We start from the raw sequence: 14,031 nt of genomic DNA, 5'->3' as shown, positions 1-14,031 counted from the left end.
GGGGGTAGGCCAGAGTGAAAAGGTGAGTTTTGAGGGCTTTCTTGAAGGTGTTGAAGGAGGGGGCTGCCCTAATGGGTGGAGGTAGGGAGTTCCATAGTGTTGGAGCAGCTCTTGAGAAGTCCTGGAGGCGTGCATGTGACTGGGTGATGCGGGGGGGCGGTCAGGCGAAGTTCATTGGAAGAGCGGAGTAAGCGGTAAGGTGTGTATCTCTGAGTAAGATCAGAAATGTAGGTTGGACAGGTTTTGTGGACGGATTTGTAGGTCAGACACAATATCTTGAATCTGATTCTGGACTGGATAGGAAGCCAGCGGAGGGATTCACGGAGGGGATCCGCCGTGGTGGAGCGATGGGAGGAGTGGATAATTCTGGCTGCCGCATTCATGATGGACTGCAGTGGGGCTGTTCGGGTCATAGGGAGACCAGACAGCAGGGCATTGCAGTACATTCATCGTGCTGCAAATCAGAATACAACTGTGATTGGGTAAGAGTCATAGATATATAATGGAGGTTTGGTAATATTACAGATTCCACTGATCTCAGCTCTCACCCGACTAGAGAAATATAAATCAGAGAATATCATGCCTGCTGGACTTTGTGGTTCCTCACCCTCAGACTGCAGTGATACAGGGGGTAGACTAGGCTGCGTGGTGCAGCCCCTGATGCCGGAGGGATAAAATGCTCATAATCCTCCCTTATTAATCCCAAAGAGGGATTTGATTTCTATGCGAGGCTTATGCTGCGAGGCACATATCTGACCCACATCTGCAAGATAACGATGGACAGCGGGAGCGGACATCACCGGTATGTGACACAATTCAAATGTCCTGATGGCAGGAGGAGGTGTACTACTCACATTATATCAATACAGCGGGGAAGGGGCAGAGATCAGGGTAACACAATGAAGGAAAAACTCAGCCACAGAGGGGTAACCACAGGCACAGCGTCTTAATCCCAAACTATGGGGCCTACAATGTAGGCACGCACACACACACACACACACACACACTGTACACACACATACATATACACACTGTACACACAGTGTACACACACACTGTACACACACACTATACACACACTCACTCACTGTACACACACTCTCACTGTACACACACACACCACACACACACACACACACACACACTATACACACACACACACACACACACACACACACACACACACACTCTCACTGTACACACACTCTCACTGTACACACACACACACACACACACACACTATACACACACTCTCACTGTACACACACACACACACACACACACACTATACACACACACTACACACACACTCTCACTGTACACACACTCTCACTGTACACACACACACACACACACACACACACACACACACACACACACACACACACTGTACACACACTGTACACACACTGTACACACACTGTACACACACACACACACACACACACACACTGTACACATACTGTACACTGTACACACACACACTGTACACATACATACACACACACACACAAACTGTACACACACACACACTGTACACAAGCACACACTGTACACACACTGTACGGGGGGTAGCGGCTGTGACCTAGCGCCCGTTTAACGGGCGGGCCTTTTTACTAGTATCTTTATAAAGAATAAAAGCCTCGCTGAGAATGCCCTATGAAGAGATGGACTAGTCCAAAACCTGTCACTTATGTCAGATTTCTACAACCTACTGTAAGTGACAGCAACACAGGAGAAAGGTAATTTATGGCTCATTTTACTCTGGAAAAAACGTCCTTCTTATTTGTCTATGTTTGCACATATTATACATTTTACCATTTTTTGCCATAGTGCCCCTTTGAAAAGCATTATCAAACATTTTAGGGTTTAGCAGATTTGAGGCAAATAAAACACGTAAATGTTTTTACTAACGTAGCTTTATTACTATTGTTTTAGAAGACAAGATAGCTCTGAAGAATCCCTAGCTGGATGCTTGTGAAGAATGAGTTGGTAACTACTCAAAGACTTCATAAACATGTTCTCCGATATGACAGTTCTGCTGTCCCTCTTGCACCTTGCTTGTTCTTTACATGCGAACCCTCCACAAACCTGCCCTGAGTCTTGCCTTTGTTATGATTCTTCCAACCTAGTGGAGTGCAGAGGGCTGGAGCTCAACACGGTTCCTCAACACCTTCCTCACAGCACCTGGATGTTGGACCTTCGTCACAACAACCTCAGCCGGCTGGAGCCTTCTTCATTCCAGGCCTTGTGGTCACTTCGCATCCTTCTTCTGTCTGACAATTACATCGAAGTTATGTCTGCAAGATGTTTCCGCTCGCTTGGTTTTCTGGAACGCTTAGACATATCAAGTAACCTGCTCCGCAGCCTTCCTCTTGACTTTTCTCGAGGCTTAGTATCTCTACGAGAGCTGAAAGTCCCTGCCAACAGGTTGGTGGCCCTTACTTATGAGAGCTTAAGACATTTGGAGAGCCTGGAAAAGTTGGACCTAAGTCGGAATTACTTGAGTACTATAGAACAAGGGGCCTTTCGTGGTCTCTCAAGGCTTCGACATCTCCACCTCCAGTCCAACCTTCTTGATTCAGTAAAAGGTGGTTATTTCTTTATGCTTCAGAATCTAGAACTTCTGGATCTATCAGATAACAATATCAGTAGCATCGCTGTGGAGTCCTTTACCTCTCTGCACTCTTTGAGACTCCTGTCTCTCTCGGAAAACCAACTCAGTCACCTCAAGTTCAAGACTTTTCTCAACCTCCAGACCCCCAGCACACACATCCAAGTATCTGGGAACCCCTGGGTGTGCGACTGTGACTTGCAGCGAGTGTTTGGAAAGATTAACAGTGTTAGGCACCTTCACATAGATGATTACGATAATCTGACTTGTGAGGGACCTCCACAGCTCTCAGGAGCAGCTCTGGTCTCAGTGGACAACCAGTTGTGTGTAGCAGAAACAGCCACCGTCTTGGTCATTACGATCACCGTTCTAGTCACTGTCATTGCTGCTATTGTGATGGCTGAACGGAACCGCAAGAAAAACCAAGATAAGAACTGGAATGAGCCTGATGGACCATTTGAAACCCAGGATAAGTGATAGACATGCATTATGCTTAAAGGACCCCCCAAGCGAGAATAAACTAATGAAATAAACAAGTGTAGTTATCTTACATGGTCAGTGTGATGATTGGTTGTTCCCAGGGGCGGACTGACCATTCGGGCACTCGGGCACGGACCGGGGGGAGGGGGGGGGGGGGGCCCAGAGAACCCTGAGCGGGAGGGGAGGCAGCCAGTGAATGGGAGCGATGGGCACAGTGGTGGAGAAGGGGGGCCCCACTTCCTGGCTCTCCCCACTGGATAATGTTTAAGTCTCGGCGCAGTGGCTGACAGCGGGCGGGGACTTACCGCTGTTACAGCCACTGGAGGGAGCTTTGATCTGTGTGCCGCTAATCTGGTCTACTAGACCAGACTAGCGGCGCACAGAGCAGAGCTCCCTCAGCCGGCTGTCAGCCACTGTGGAGGGGAGAGCCAGGAAAGGGGGGGGAGGTGTGGGGGGGGGGGGGAGTTGTCCCCCCTTCTCCGCCACTGTGCCCATCGCTCCCTTTCGCTGGCTGCCTCCCTTACTGGGGACACCTATAGACCTAGCTACATATACTGGGGACACCTATCCACCTGGCTACATATACTGGGGACACCTATCCACCTGGCTACATATACTGGGAACACCTATACAGCTGGCTACATATACTGGGCACACCTATACAGCTGGCTACATATACTGGGGAGTCGACACCTACAAACCTGGCTGCATATACTGGGAACACCTATCCGCCTGGCTACATATACTGGGGACACCTATCCACCTGGCTACATATACTGTGGACACCTATCCACCTGGCTACATATACTGGGAACACCTATCCACCTGGCTACATATACTAGGAAGTCGACACCTACAAACCTGGCTGCATATACTGGGAACACCTATACGCCTGGCTACATATACTGGGGACACCTATAGACCTGGCTACATATATTGGGGACACCTATACACCTGGCTACATATACTGGGGACACCTATAGACCTGGCTACATATACATATACTGGGGAGTCGACACCTACAAACCTGGCTGCATATACTGGGAACACCTATACGCCTGGCTACATATACTGGGGACACCTATCCACCTGGCTACATATACTGTGGACACCTATCCACCTGGCTACATATACTGGGAACACCTATCCACCTGGCTACATATACTAGGGAGTCGACACCTACAAATCTGGCTGCATATACTGGGAACACCTATACGCCTGGATACATATACTGGGGACACCTATAGACCTGGCTACATATATTCGGGACACCTATACACCTGGCTACATATACTGGGGACACCTATACACCTGGCTACATATATTGGGGACACCTATCCACCTGGGTACATATACTGGGGACACCTATCCACCTGGGTACATATACTGGGGACACCTATAGACCTGGCTATACTGGGAACACCTATACACCTGGCTACATATACTGGGGACACCTATACACCTGGCTATCTATACAGGAGACACCTATAGACCTGCCTATCTGTATTGGGGACACCTATAGGCCTGGTGACTACCTATTCTGGAGACACCTGTAAACCTGGCTACCTATACTGGGGACACCCATAGACCTGGCTACCTATTCTGGGGACACCTATAGACCTGGCTATCTAAACTGGGGACATCTATAGACCTGGTTATCTATTTTGGGAACACCTATAGACCTGGCTACTTATACTGGGGACACCTATAGACAGGGGAGGACTGGCCCAGGGGGACGGGGGGCAATTGCCCCCCGGACTGCCCGAATCTTAAGTAATTAGGGCTGGCCGCTGCTATACGCAGCGGCCGCAGACATACCACAGGTGACAGGTTCGCAGTGGGGATCGCAACCTCGCGCGATATTTCCCGGCAAGTTGAAGTATCCAATCAAAGAAGGGGCTGAGGCGGCCGGCCGTGGTGTGCCCTTGTGCGTGGCTGCGCCTGCGGTGGATGTGAGCGGCACAAGGACACAAATAGCCTAGGTCCTCTCCGGCCAGGTGGGTTGAAACTGCTTGACTCCGCACCCCCCCTGGAGCCATTGCCGCCCGCAACGTGCTGCTGTGCCTGCGGTGTCATCGGAGTGAGCTGTCTCACTCTTCAGCTTTCTGTGCTGGGGGGGCTGGGGGCCTGGAGCTGTGGCTACGAGTGGCTGGCTGGAGGAGTCGGACACAGTCCTCCCCTGTGCTGCTGTGCCTGAGGTGTCGTCGGAGTGAGCTGTCTCACTCTTCAGCTTTCTGTGCTGGGGGGCTGGGGACCTGGAGCTGTGGCTACGAGTGGCTGGCTGGAGGAGTCGGACACAGTCCTCCCCTGTGCTGCTGTGCCTGAGGTGTCGTCGGAGTGAGCTGTCTCACTCTTCAGCTTTCTGTGCTGGGGGGGCTGGGGGCCTGGAGCTGTGGCTACGAGTGGCTGGCTGGCTGGAGGAGTCGGACACAGTCCTCCCCTGTGCTGCTGTGCCTGAGGTGTCGTCGGAGTGAGCTGTCTCACTCTTCAGCTTTCTGTGCTGGGGGGGCTGGGGGCCTGGAGCTGCGGCTACGAGTGGCTGGCTGGCTGTCCTGGCTGGAGGAGTCGGACACTCTTGGGGCTGGGAGTTGGAGATGCCACCTATAGCTGCTTGCTGCTGTGGAGGAGGAGGAGGTGTAGGACTGAGGAGACAGGAGGATAGAGGAGGTCGGGTCCAGGTTGCCAGAGGAGAAGGTGTTTTTTATAAATTTTGTTTCTGTACTTCTTCTCCCTTCTTGTCACTGAGTTACTCACACTTTGCTGCCAGCCTGCCTGCTACTGCTGTCAAATTCAATTCTCTGCCCAGGCCAGTGCCCTCTGAGTTTTTTTTTTGTGTGATAATCATCCCCATTCTGACCCTGGCCTGAGGGGAAATGTTTTTTCTTCTTGTGGTGTGATTGGCGGCAGGGGAGGGGGGAGGCAGGCAGTTAGGCACTGTCAAACAGGTAGTTGGAGGGGGGGGGGGGGAGTAGGTGTCAGAAAAGTAGTTTGTATGGTGGGTGGGCAGGAGTGGGGTGTGTGTGTGTGTGTGTGTGTGTGTGTGTGTGTGTGTGTGTGTGTGTGTGTGTGTGTGTGTGTGTGTGTGTGTGTGTGTGTGTGTGTGTGTGTGTGTGTGTGTGTGTGTGTGTGTGTGTGTGTGTGTGTGTGTGTGTGTGTGTGTGTGTGTGTGTGTGTGTGTGTGTGTGTGTGTGTGTGTGTGTGTGTGTGTGTGTGTGTGTGTGTGTGTGTGTGTGTGTGTGTGTGTGTGTGTGTGTGTGTGTGTGTGTGTGTGTGTGTGTGTGTGTGTGTGTGTGTGTGTGTGTGTGTGTGTGTGTGTGTGTGTGTGTGTGTGTGTGTGTGTGTGTCCCTCGCCGCAGCTCTGCAGTCAGCCATTCGCTGCCGCTGCCTCCCAGTCCTTGGCGATAGCACCAGTCCGACCTGGATGTCGGCCTGTACTGCGCCTGTGCGAGCAGCACTGTCAATCACCGCCACTTGGACCGGAGTGTACTGCGCAGGCGCAGTAGTTCTGCGTCTGCAGAGTACGCTCTGGTCCATGTGGCGGTGATTGACAGCGCCGCTTGCACAGGCGCAGTTGGCCTGACGTCATCGCCGGGGGCTGGGAGGCAGCGGCAGTGAACAGCTGACTGCAGAGCGTGCGGCAAGGGACATGCTGGGAGCTTGGGGCTGGACGAGCCCTGGGTAAGTAGCACTTATTTTCATTAAAAAAAAAAAAAAAAGCCTGATAACTCCTTTAAGGTTAGGCATCAGACACAGACAGGTAGATTGTGCGGAGAAATGGGGTTAGGCATCAGGTACATAGTGTGTGTGTGTGTGTGGCTGGGGCTGTTAGTCATCACAATTTGAAGATTTGCACACAAGAAAGATATGGCTTTGGGCTGGGGATGCCGTGAAACGGGCCTCTAGTTTGTGTTGTCCCCCCAGGCCAAAAGGTCCCAGTCCTCCCCTGCCTATAGACCTAGATACCTGCACTGGGTAAACCTATAAACCTGGTTACTTCCACTGGGGATACCTTTTGACCTGGTTACCTATACTGGGGGGCACCTATTTTGGAGGAACTGCTGCCAGATTAACTATTTTTGGGGAACTGCTGCTGCCGGATTAAGTGTATTTTGGGAAACAGCTGCCAGGTTATGTGTATTTTGGGGAACTGCTGCTGCCAGATTATGTGTATTTTGGGGAACCGCTGCTGCCAGATTATGTGTATTTTGGGGAACCGCTGCTGCCAGGTTATGTGTATTTTTGGGGAACTGCTGCTTCCAGATTATGTGTATTTTTGAGGAACCGCTGCTTCCAGATTATGGGTGATCCGCTGCCAGATTACACATATTTTGGGGAGCCGCTGCCAAATTATGTGTATTTGGGGGAACTGCTGCTGCCAGATTACATGTATTTTGGGTGATCCGCTGCCAGATTACACATATTTTGGGGAGCCGCTGCCAAATTATGTGTATTTGGGGGAACTGCTACTGCCAGATGTCTATTTTGGGGGAACGACTGCCATATTATCTGTATTTTGGAGGAACCTCTGCCAGATTGCATGGATTTTTGGTGAAATGCTGTCAGATTACATGTATTTTGGGGGGAAACACTATGGCAGAGTTCAGACTTCCCCGGCAGACCTATTATACCACTGCTAAGGTCATGTATATTTTGCCCCACCCATGACCACGCCCACATTCTATTGCGTGACCACACCCATTTATCAGTGTAAAATGTCTGTTGTCAGTAAATTATTATATCTTTGTCTGTAAAAATATACCGTGCAAGGTGAGAAACACTGGTATGGGGGGACCCATGAGTTGTCAGTCCGCCCCTGTGTCCCCTTATGTGGTCAGTGTGATGATTGGCTGTTCCTGCATCCCCTTATGTGGTCAGTGTGATGACTGGTTGTTCCTGTGTCCCCTTATGTGGTCAGTGTGATGATTGGCTGTTCCTGTGTCCCCTTATGTGGTCAGTGTGATGATTGGCTGTTCCTGCATCCCCTTATGTGGTCAGTGTGATGACTGGTTGTTCCTGTGTCCCCTTATGTGGTCAGTGTGATGATTGGCTGTTCCTGTGTCCCCTTATGTGGTCAGTGTGATGATTGGTTGTTCTTGTGTCTCCTTATGTGGTCAGTGTGATGATTGGTTATTCCTGTGTCCCCTTATGTGGTCAGTGTGATGATTGGCTGTTCCTGTGTCCCCTTATGTGGTCAGTGTGATGATTGGTTGTTCCTGCGTCCCCTTATGTGGTCAGTGTGATGATTGGTTGCTCCTGTGTCCCGCCTACGTGGTGAGTGTGATGATTGGTTGTTCTTGTGTCCCCTTATGTGGTCAGTGTGATGATTGGTTGTTCTTGTGTCCCCTTATGTGGTCAGTGTGATGATTGGTTGTTCTTGTGTCCCCTTATGTGGTCAGTGTGATGACTGGTTGTTCCTGTGTCCGGCCTACGTGGTCAGTGTGATGATTGGTTGTTCTTGTGTCCCCTTATGTGGTCAGTGTGATGATTGGTTGTTCCTGTGTCCCGCCTACGTGGTCAGTGTGATGATTGGTTGTTCTTATGTCCCCTTATGTGGTCAGTGTGATGACTGGTTGTTCCTGTGTCCCGCCTACGTGGTCAGTGTGATGATTGGTTGTTCCTGTGTCAGCCTACGTGGTCAGTGTGATGATTGGTTGTTCCTGTGTCCCCTTATGCGGTCAGTGTGATGACTGGTTGTTCCTGTGTCCCGCCTACGTAGTCAGTGTGATGATTGGCTGTTCCTGCGTCCCCTTATGCGGTCAGTGTGATGATTGGCTGTTCCTGTGTTCCACCTACATGGTCAGTGTGATGATTGGTTGTTCCTGTGTCCCGCCTACGTGGTCAGTGTGATGATTGGCTGTTCCTGTGTTCCGCCTAGGTGGTCAGTGTGATGATTGGTTGTTCCTGTGTCCCCTTATGTGGTCAGTGTGATGATTGGTTGTTCCTGTGTCCCGCCTACGTTGGTCAGTGTGATGATTGGCTGTTCCTGCGTCCCGCCTACGTGGTCAGTGTGATGTTTGGTTGTTCCTGTGTCCCGCCTACATGGTCAGTGTGATGATTGGTTGCTCCTGTGTCCCTCCTACGTGGTCAGTGTGATGATTGGCTGTTCCTGCATCCCGCCTAGGTGGTCAGTGTGATGATTGGTTGTTCCTCTGTCCCTCCTACGTGGTCAGTGTGATGATTGGTTGTTCCTGTGTCCCCTTATGTGGTTAGTGTGATGATTGGTTGTTCCTGTGTCCCCTTATGTGGTCAGTGTGATGACTGGTTGTTCCTGTGTCCCGCCTACGTGGTCAGTGTGATGATTGGTTGTTCCTGTGTCCCCTTATGTGGTCAGTGTGATGATTGGTTGTTCCTGTGTCCCGCCTACGTGGTCAGTGTGATGATTGGTTGTTCTTATGTCCCCTTATGTGGTCAGTGTGATGACTGGTTGTTCCTGTGTCCCGCCTACGTGGTCAGTGTGATGATTGGTTGTTCCTGTGTCCCGCCTACGTGGTCAGTGTGATGATTGGCTGTTCCTGTGTTCCGCCTAGGTGGTCAGTGTGATGATTGGTTGTTCCTGTGTCCCCTTATGTGGTCAGTGTGATGATTGGTTGTTCCTGTGTCCCGCCTACGTTGGTCAGTGTGATGATTGGCTGTTCCTGCGTCCCGCCTACGTGGTCAGTGTGATGTTTGGTTGTTCCTGTGTCCCGCCTACATGGTCAGTGTGATGATTGGTTGCTCCTGTGTCCCTCCTACGTGGTCAGTGTGATGATTGGCTGTTCCTGCATCCCGCCTAGGTGGTCAGTGTGATGATTGGTTGTTCCTCTGTCCCTCCTACGTGGTCAGTGTGATGATTGGTTGTTCCTGTGTCCCCTTATGTGGTTAGTGTGATGATTGGTTGTTCCTGTGTCCCCTTATGTGGTCAGTGTGATGACTGGTTGTTCCTGTGTCCCGCCTACGTGGTCAGTGTGATGATTGGTTGTTCCTGTGTCCCCTTATGTGGTCAGTGTGATGATTGGTTGTTCCTGTGTCCCGCCTACGTGGTCAGTGTGATGATTGGTTGTTCTTATGTCCCCTTATGTGGTCAGTGTGATGACTGGTTGTTCCTGTGTCCCGCCTACGTGGTCAGTGTGATGATTGGTTGTTCCTGTGTCAGCCTACGTGGTCAGTGTGATGATTGGTTGTTCCTGTGTCCCCTTATGCGGTCAGTGTGATGACTGGTTGTTCCTGTGTCCCGCCTACGTAGTCAGAGTGATGATTGGCTGTTCCTGCGTCCCCTTATGTGGTCAGTGTGATGATTGGCTGTTCCTGTGTTCCACCTACATGGTCAGTGTGATGATTGGTTGTTCCTGTGTCCCGCCTACGTGGTCAGTGTGATGATTGGCTGTTCCTGTGTTCCGCCTAGGTGGTCAGTGTGATGATTGGTTGTTCCTGTGTCCCCTTATGTGGTCAGTGTGATGATTGGCTGTTCCTGTGTCCCGCCTACGTGGTCAGTGTGATGATTGGCTGTTCCTGTGGTCCGCCTACATGGTCAGTGTGATGATTGGTTGTTCCTGTGTCCCGCCTACGTTGGTCAGTGTGATGATTGGCTGTTCCTGCGTCCCGCCTACGTGGTCAGTGTGATGTTTGGTTGTTCCTGTGTCCCGCCTACATGGTCAGTGTGATGATTGGTTGTTCCTGTGTCCCTCCTACGTGGTCAGTGTGATGATTGGTTGTTCCTGTGTCCCCTTATGTGGTCAGTGTGATGATTGGTTGTTCTTGTGTCCCCTTATGTGGTCAGTGTGATGACTGGTTGTTCCTGTGTCCCGCCTACGCGGACAGTGTGATGATTGGTTGTTCCTGTGTCCCCTTATGTGGTCAGTGTGATGATTGGTTGTTCCTGTGTCCCCTTATGTGGTCAGTGTGATGACTGGTTGTTCCTGTGTCCCGCCTACGTGGTCAGTGTGATGATTGGCTGTTCCTGTGTTCCGCCTAGGTGGTCAGTGTGATGATTGGTTGTTCCTGTGTCCCCTTATGTGGTCAGTGTGATGATTGGCTGTTCCTGCGTCCCCTTATGTGGTCAGTGTGATGATTGGCTGTTCCTGTGTCCCGCCTACGTGGTCAGTGTGATGATTGGCTGTTCCTGCGTCCCCTTATGTGGTCAGTGTGATGATTGGCTGTTCCTGTGTCCCCTTATGCGGTCAGTGTGATGACTGGTTGTTCCTGTGTCCCGCCTACGTAGTCAGTGTGATGATTGGCTGTTCCTGCGTCCCCTTATGTGGTCAGTGTGATGATTGGTTGTTCCTGTGTCCCGCGTACGTGGTCAGTGTGATGATTGGTTGTTCCTGTGTCCCTTTATGTGGTCAGTGTGATGACTGGTTGTTCCTGTGTCCCGCGTACGTGGTCAGTGTGATGATTGGTTGTTCCTGTGTCCCTTTATGTGGTCAGTATATATAAAGTCAAGGTGCGTACACACTTCCAAATTCTGTCACCCAACAGGATTGGGACTCGATCCCTTGGGCGACAGCGTTGGGCTAAGGCAGTACAGATATACTGCTAACCTCCAAGCTAGTGAAGTGTTCTGCTGCTGTTAGTAGAGAGGCAACCAATTCCTGCATGCATGCCATTTTTATGCAGTTTGTAAATGGACCATACAAGTTAACTTCCTGTCTATTTTGATTGGTCCAATCTCAAGCTGCTAACAATCTGCCAAAATGCGCATATAACTGGCCCACTTTCACACTGCATACAATTTACATGCTAGCTAGGATTGTCGGCGCTAGTCTACTTTATGGGACCCAGCAGGAAAGTTCATAGGAAAATTCAGCTAACCTGATTGGGTGGACGGCACCCTTTTGAACGGCTAAGTTTCCAATAGGTTGTAGTAAACTACACTCAGGCCCAGTGCACACCAAAAAGCGCTTGCGTAATCGCAAACGCTCATCGCTTTTGGAAGTGTTTTTTCAGAGCGATTCTAGGCATGTGCCTAGCAATTTTCCAATCATGCTTAGCGATTTTTGGAGCATTTTGGTGTGGCATATTTTATTTTTTGTTACAGTAGAGCTTTAAAGAGAACCCGAGGTGGGTTCTAAGAATGCAATTAGCATACAGAGGCGGGGTCTGCATATAATGCCCAGCCTCTGTGGCTATACCGCCTCCCCTCAGCCCGCCTCTGCGCTCTGCTGTCCCCCATAAATCAATCGCCGTGCTAGCGACACACAGCGTGTCACCACCCGGCTGTTTACATGCGAAGTATCAGTCTGCCACTACCCCGCCTCCTCCATAGCACCGGTCCCCGCCCGTGTCCCTTCCCTCCAATCAGCAGACAGAGAAGGGACGCAGGTGGGGACCAGCGCTATGCAGGAGGTGGGGGAGCGGCAGACTGACACTTCACATGTAAACAGCCATCGCCAGCACGGCGATTGATTTATGGGGCATAGCAGAGCGCAGGGGGGAGACTGGGACAAACAGTATAGCAACAGAGGCTGGGCATTATATGCAGACCCAGCCTCTGTGTGCTAATAGGAGTCTTACAAGCCACCTCGGGTTCTCTTTAACTGAACAGCTTCTGTAACAAAAATGATTGGTAAATCGCTCTGATCTAGCGCTTTTCAGAGAGATTTTCCACTTTCCTATACTTTACACTGAGGCAGAAATCTGCAAAAATGCTGCAGGACCCGAGTTTGCGTTTGAGGAAAAAACGAATCGCTCTGGTGTGCAGCAGACCATTGAATACATTTACCAAGCGCTTTTCAAAGCACAAGTATTGTTTAAAAAAATCTCTCTTGGTGTGCAGCAGCCCTCACACTTGGCCAATCACAACACTTTGTGCTGTAAGGGGTTATCTACATAATATTTTTTTTTAAGCGCTGGCAAATTTGCAGATCGCCCTGAAAGCACTTGTGCCATCATTTCCTATCAGAGTGTTCACATGTGCACGTTTTGATTTGTTAGAAATCGCAAACGCTCCACGTGTGCCATTTTCTGAGCGTTTTTGCTCAGTGCAAGGTATAGGGAAATCACAAAGGGCTTGAAAAAACGCTTTGTATAGCGATTTCCCGAGCACTTCTATGAATAAATACATTGTATTTATTCTTTTCCGGCTCAAGGAGTCCACTTCCTGACTGACGGCAGGAAGTGAATATCACAATCGCTCAGCAAAAGCGCTTAGAAAAAAGCTCACCAAATCGCTCAGCACTTGCGCTAACGATTTCTAATGTGGACAAGGCCTAAAGGTGGCCATACACTGATAGATTTGCAGCAGATTCGACCATCAGATAGATTTCTGTCAGATGCCTCTTAAAAAGAGTCTGAAGCGAGAATAAATCTCGCTTCAGACCTCATAGTTAGCAGGGGCACGTGTGCCCCTGCTAAACCGCCGCTATCCCGCGGCTAAACGGGGGGTCCCTGATCCCCCCCCCAAATCCCCTCGGTGCAGCGCTTCCTGGTTGGGGCAGGGCTAACCGCCGCAGCCCTGCCCCACGCGCGTCTGTCAGCCACGTATCTCCGCCTCTCCCCCGCCCCTCTCAGTCTTCCTTCACTGAGAGGGGCGGGGGAGAGGCGGCGATGCGCGTCTGCAGGGCCGGGCCGAGGCATAGGCTGGAGAGGCTCCAGCCTCAGGGGGCAGTGCAGGAGTGGGCGCAGAATTCATTCAGCTGTCATTCCTAATTGTGTTTGAAGCAGAAAGAAATAAGAAAAGGGGATACATGGCAGTGACTGCAAGCCAGATAACTAGATATTAAGTTGTTGGGGAGGTTGTGGGACCTGTGGCGCCTCTTAGTCTAATAGCAATCAGTGTGTGATGGCTGGGGTGGCAGGGATGGAGGGGCACACTTTGCTGTCTCAGCCTTGGGTGCTGGAGGATCTTGTCCTGGCTCTGCGCGTCTGATAGAGGCGACTGGAGGCAGGGCTGCAGCCGTTAGCCCTGCCTCCAGGAAGAAGATAATTTACGACCAACTTGCGACCAAGTCTTGCGGGGGTGG

The 14,031-nt window shown here is 50.8% G+C and overlaps 1 protein-coding gene across 1 annotated transcript; it reads left to right on the top strand.

Annotated features, from left to right (window-relative positions):
• The first annotated feature begins 731 nt into the window (after window positions 1–731).
• LOC137541375 (reticulon-4 receptor-like 2) lies at window positions 732–3,142 on the top strand. The gene is made up of 2 exons (XM_068262644.1): window positions 732–802; window positions 1,939–3,142. Exon 2 carries the CDS (start codon window positions 2,018–2,020, stop codon window positions 3,089–3,091), a length of 1,074 nt encoding a protein of 357 aa, XP_068118745.1. The 5' UTR covers window positions 732–802; window positions 1,939–2,017; the 3' UTR covers window positions 3,092–3,142.
• Window positions 3,143–14,031: the final 10,889 nt, after the last annotated feature.

Source organism: Hyperolius riggenbachi, chromosome 12 (genome assembly GCF_040937935.1).
Source record: "Hyperolius riggenbachi isolate aHypRig1 chromosome 12, aHypRig1.pri, whole genome shotgun sequence".
Classification (NCBI taxonomy): Eukaryota; Metazoa; Chordata; class Amphibia; order Anura; family Hyperoliidae; genus Hyperolius; species Hyperolius riggenbachi.
The sequence above is the reverse complement of the archived record's forward strand: the minus strand, read 5'-3'. Positions and strand labels throughout refer to the sequence as shown.

Bases quoted from the DNA above. Each gene is read 5' to 3' on its own strand.
- LOC137541375 (XM_068262644.1), top strand. From the start codon at position 2,018: ATGTTCTCCGATATGACAGTTCTGCTGTCCCTCTTGCACCTTGCTTGT.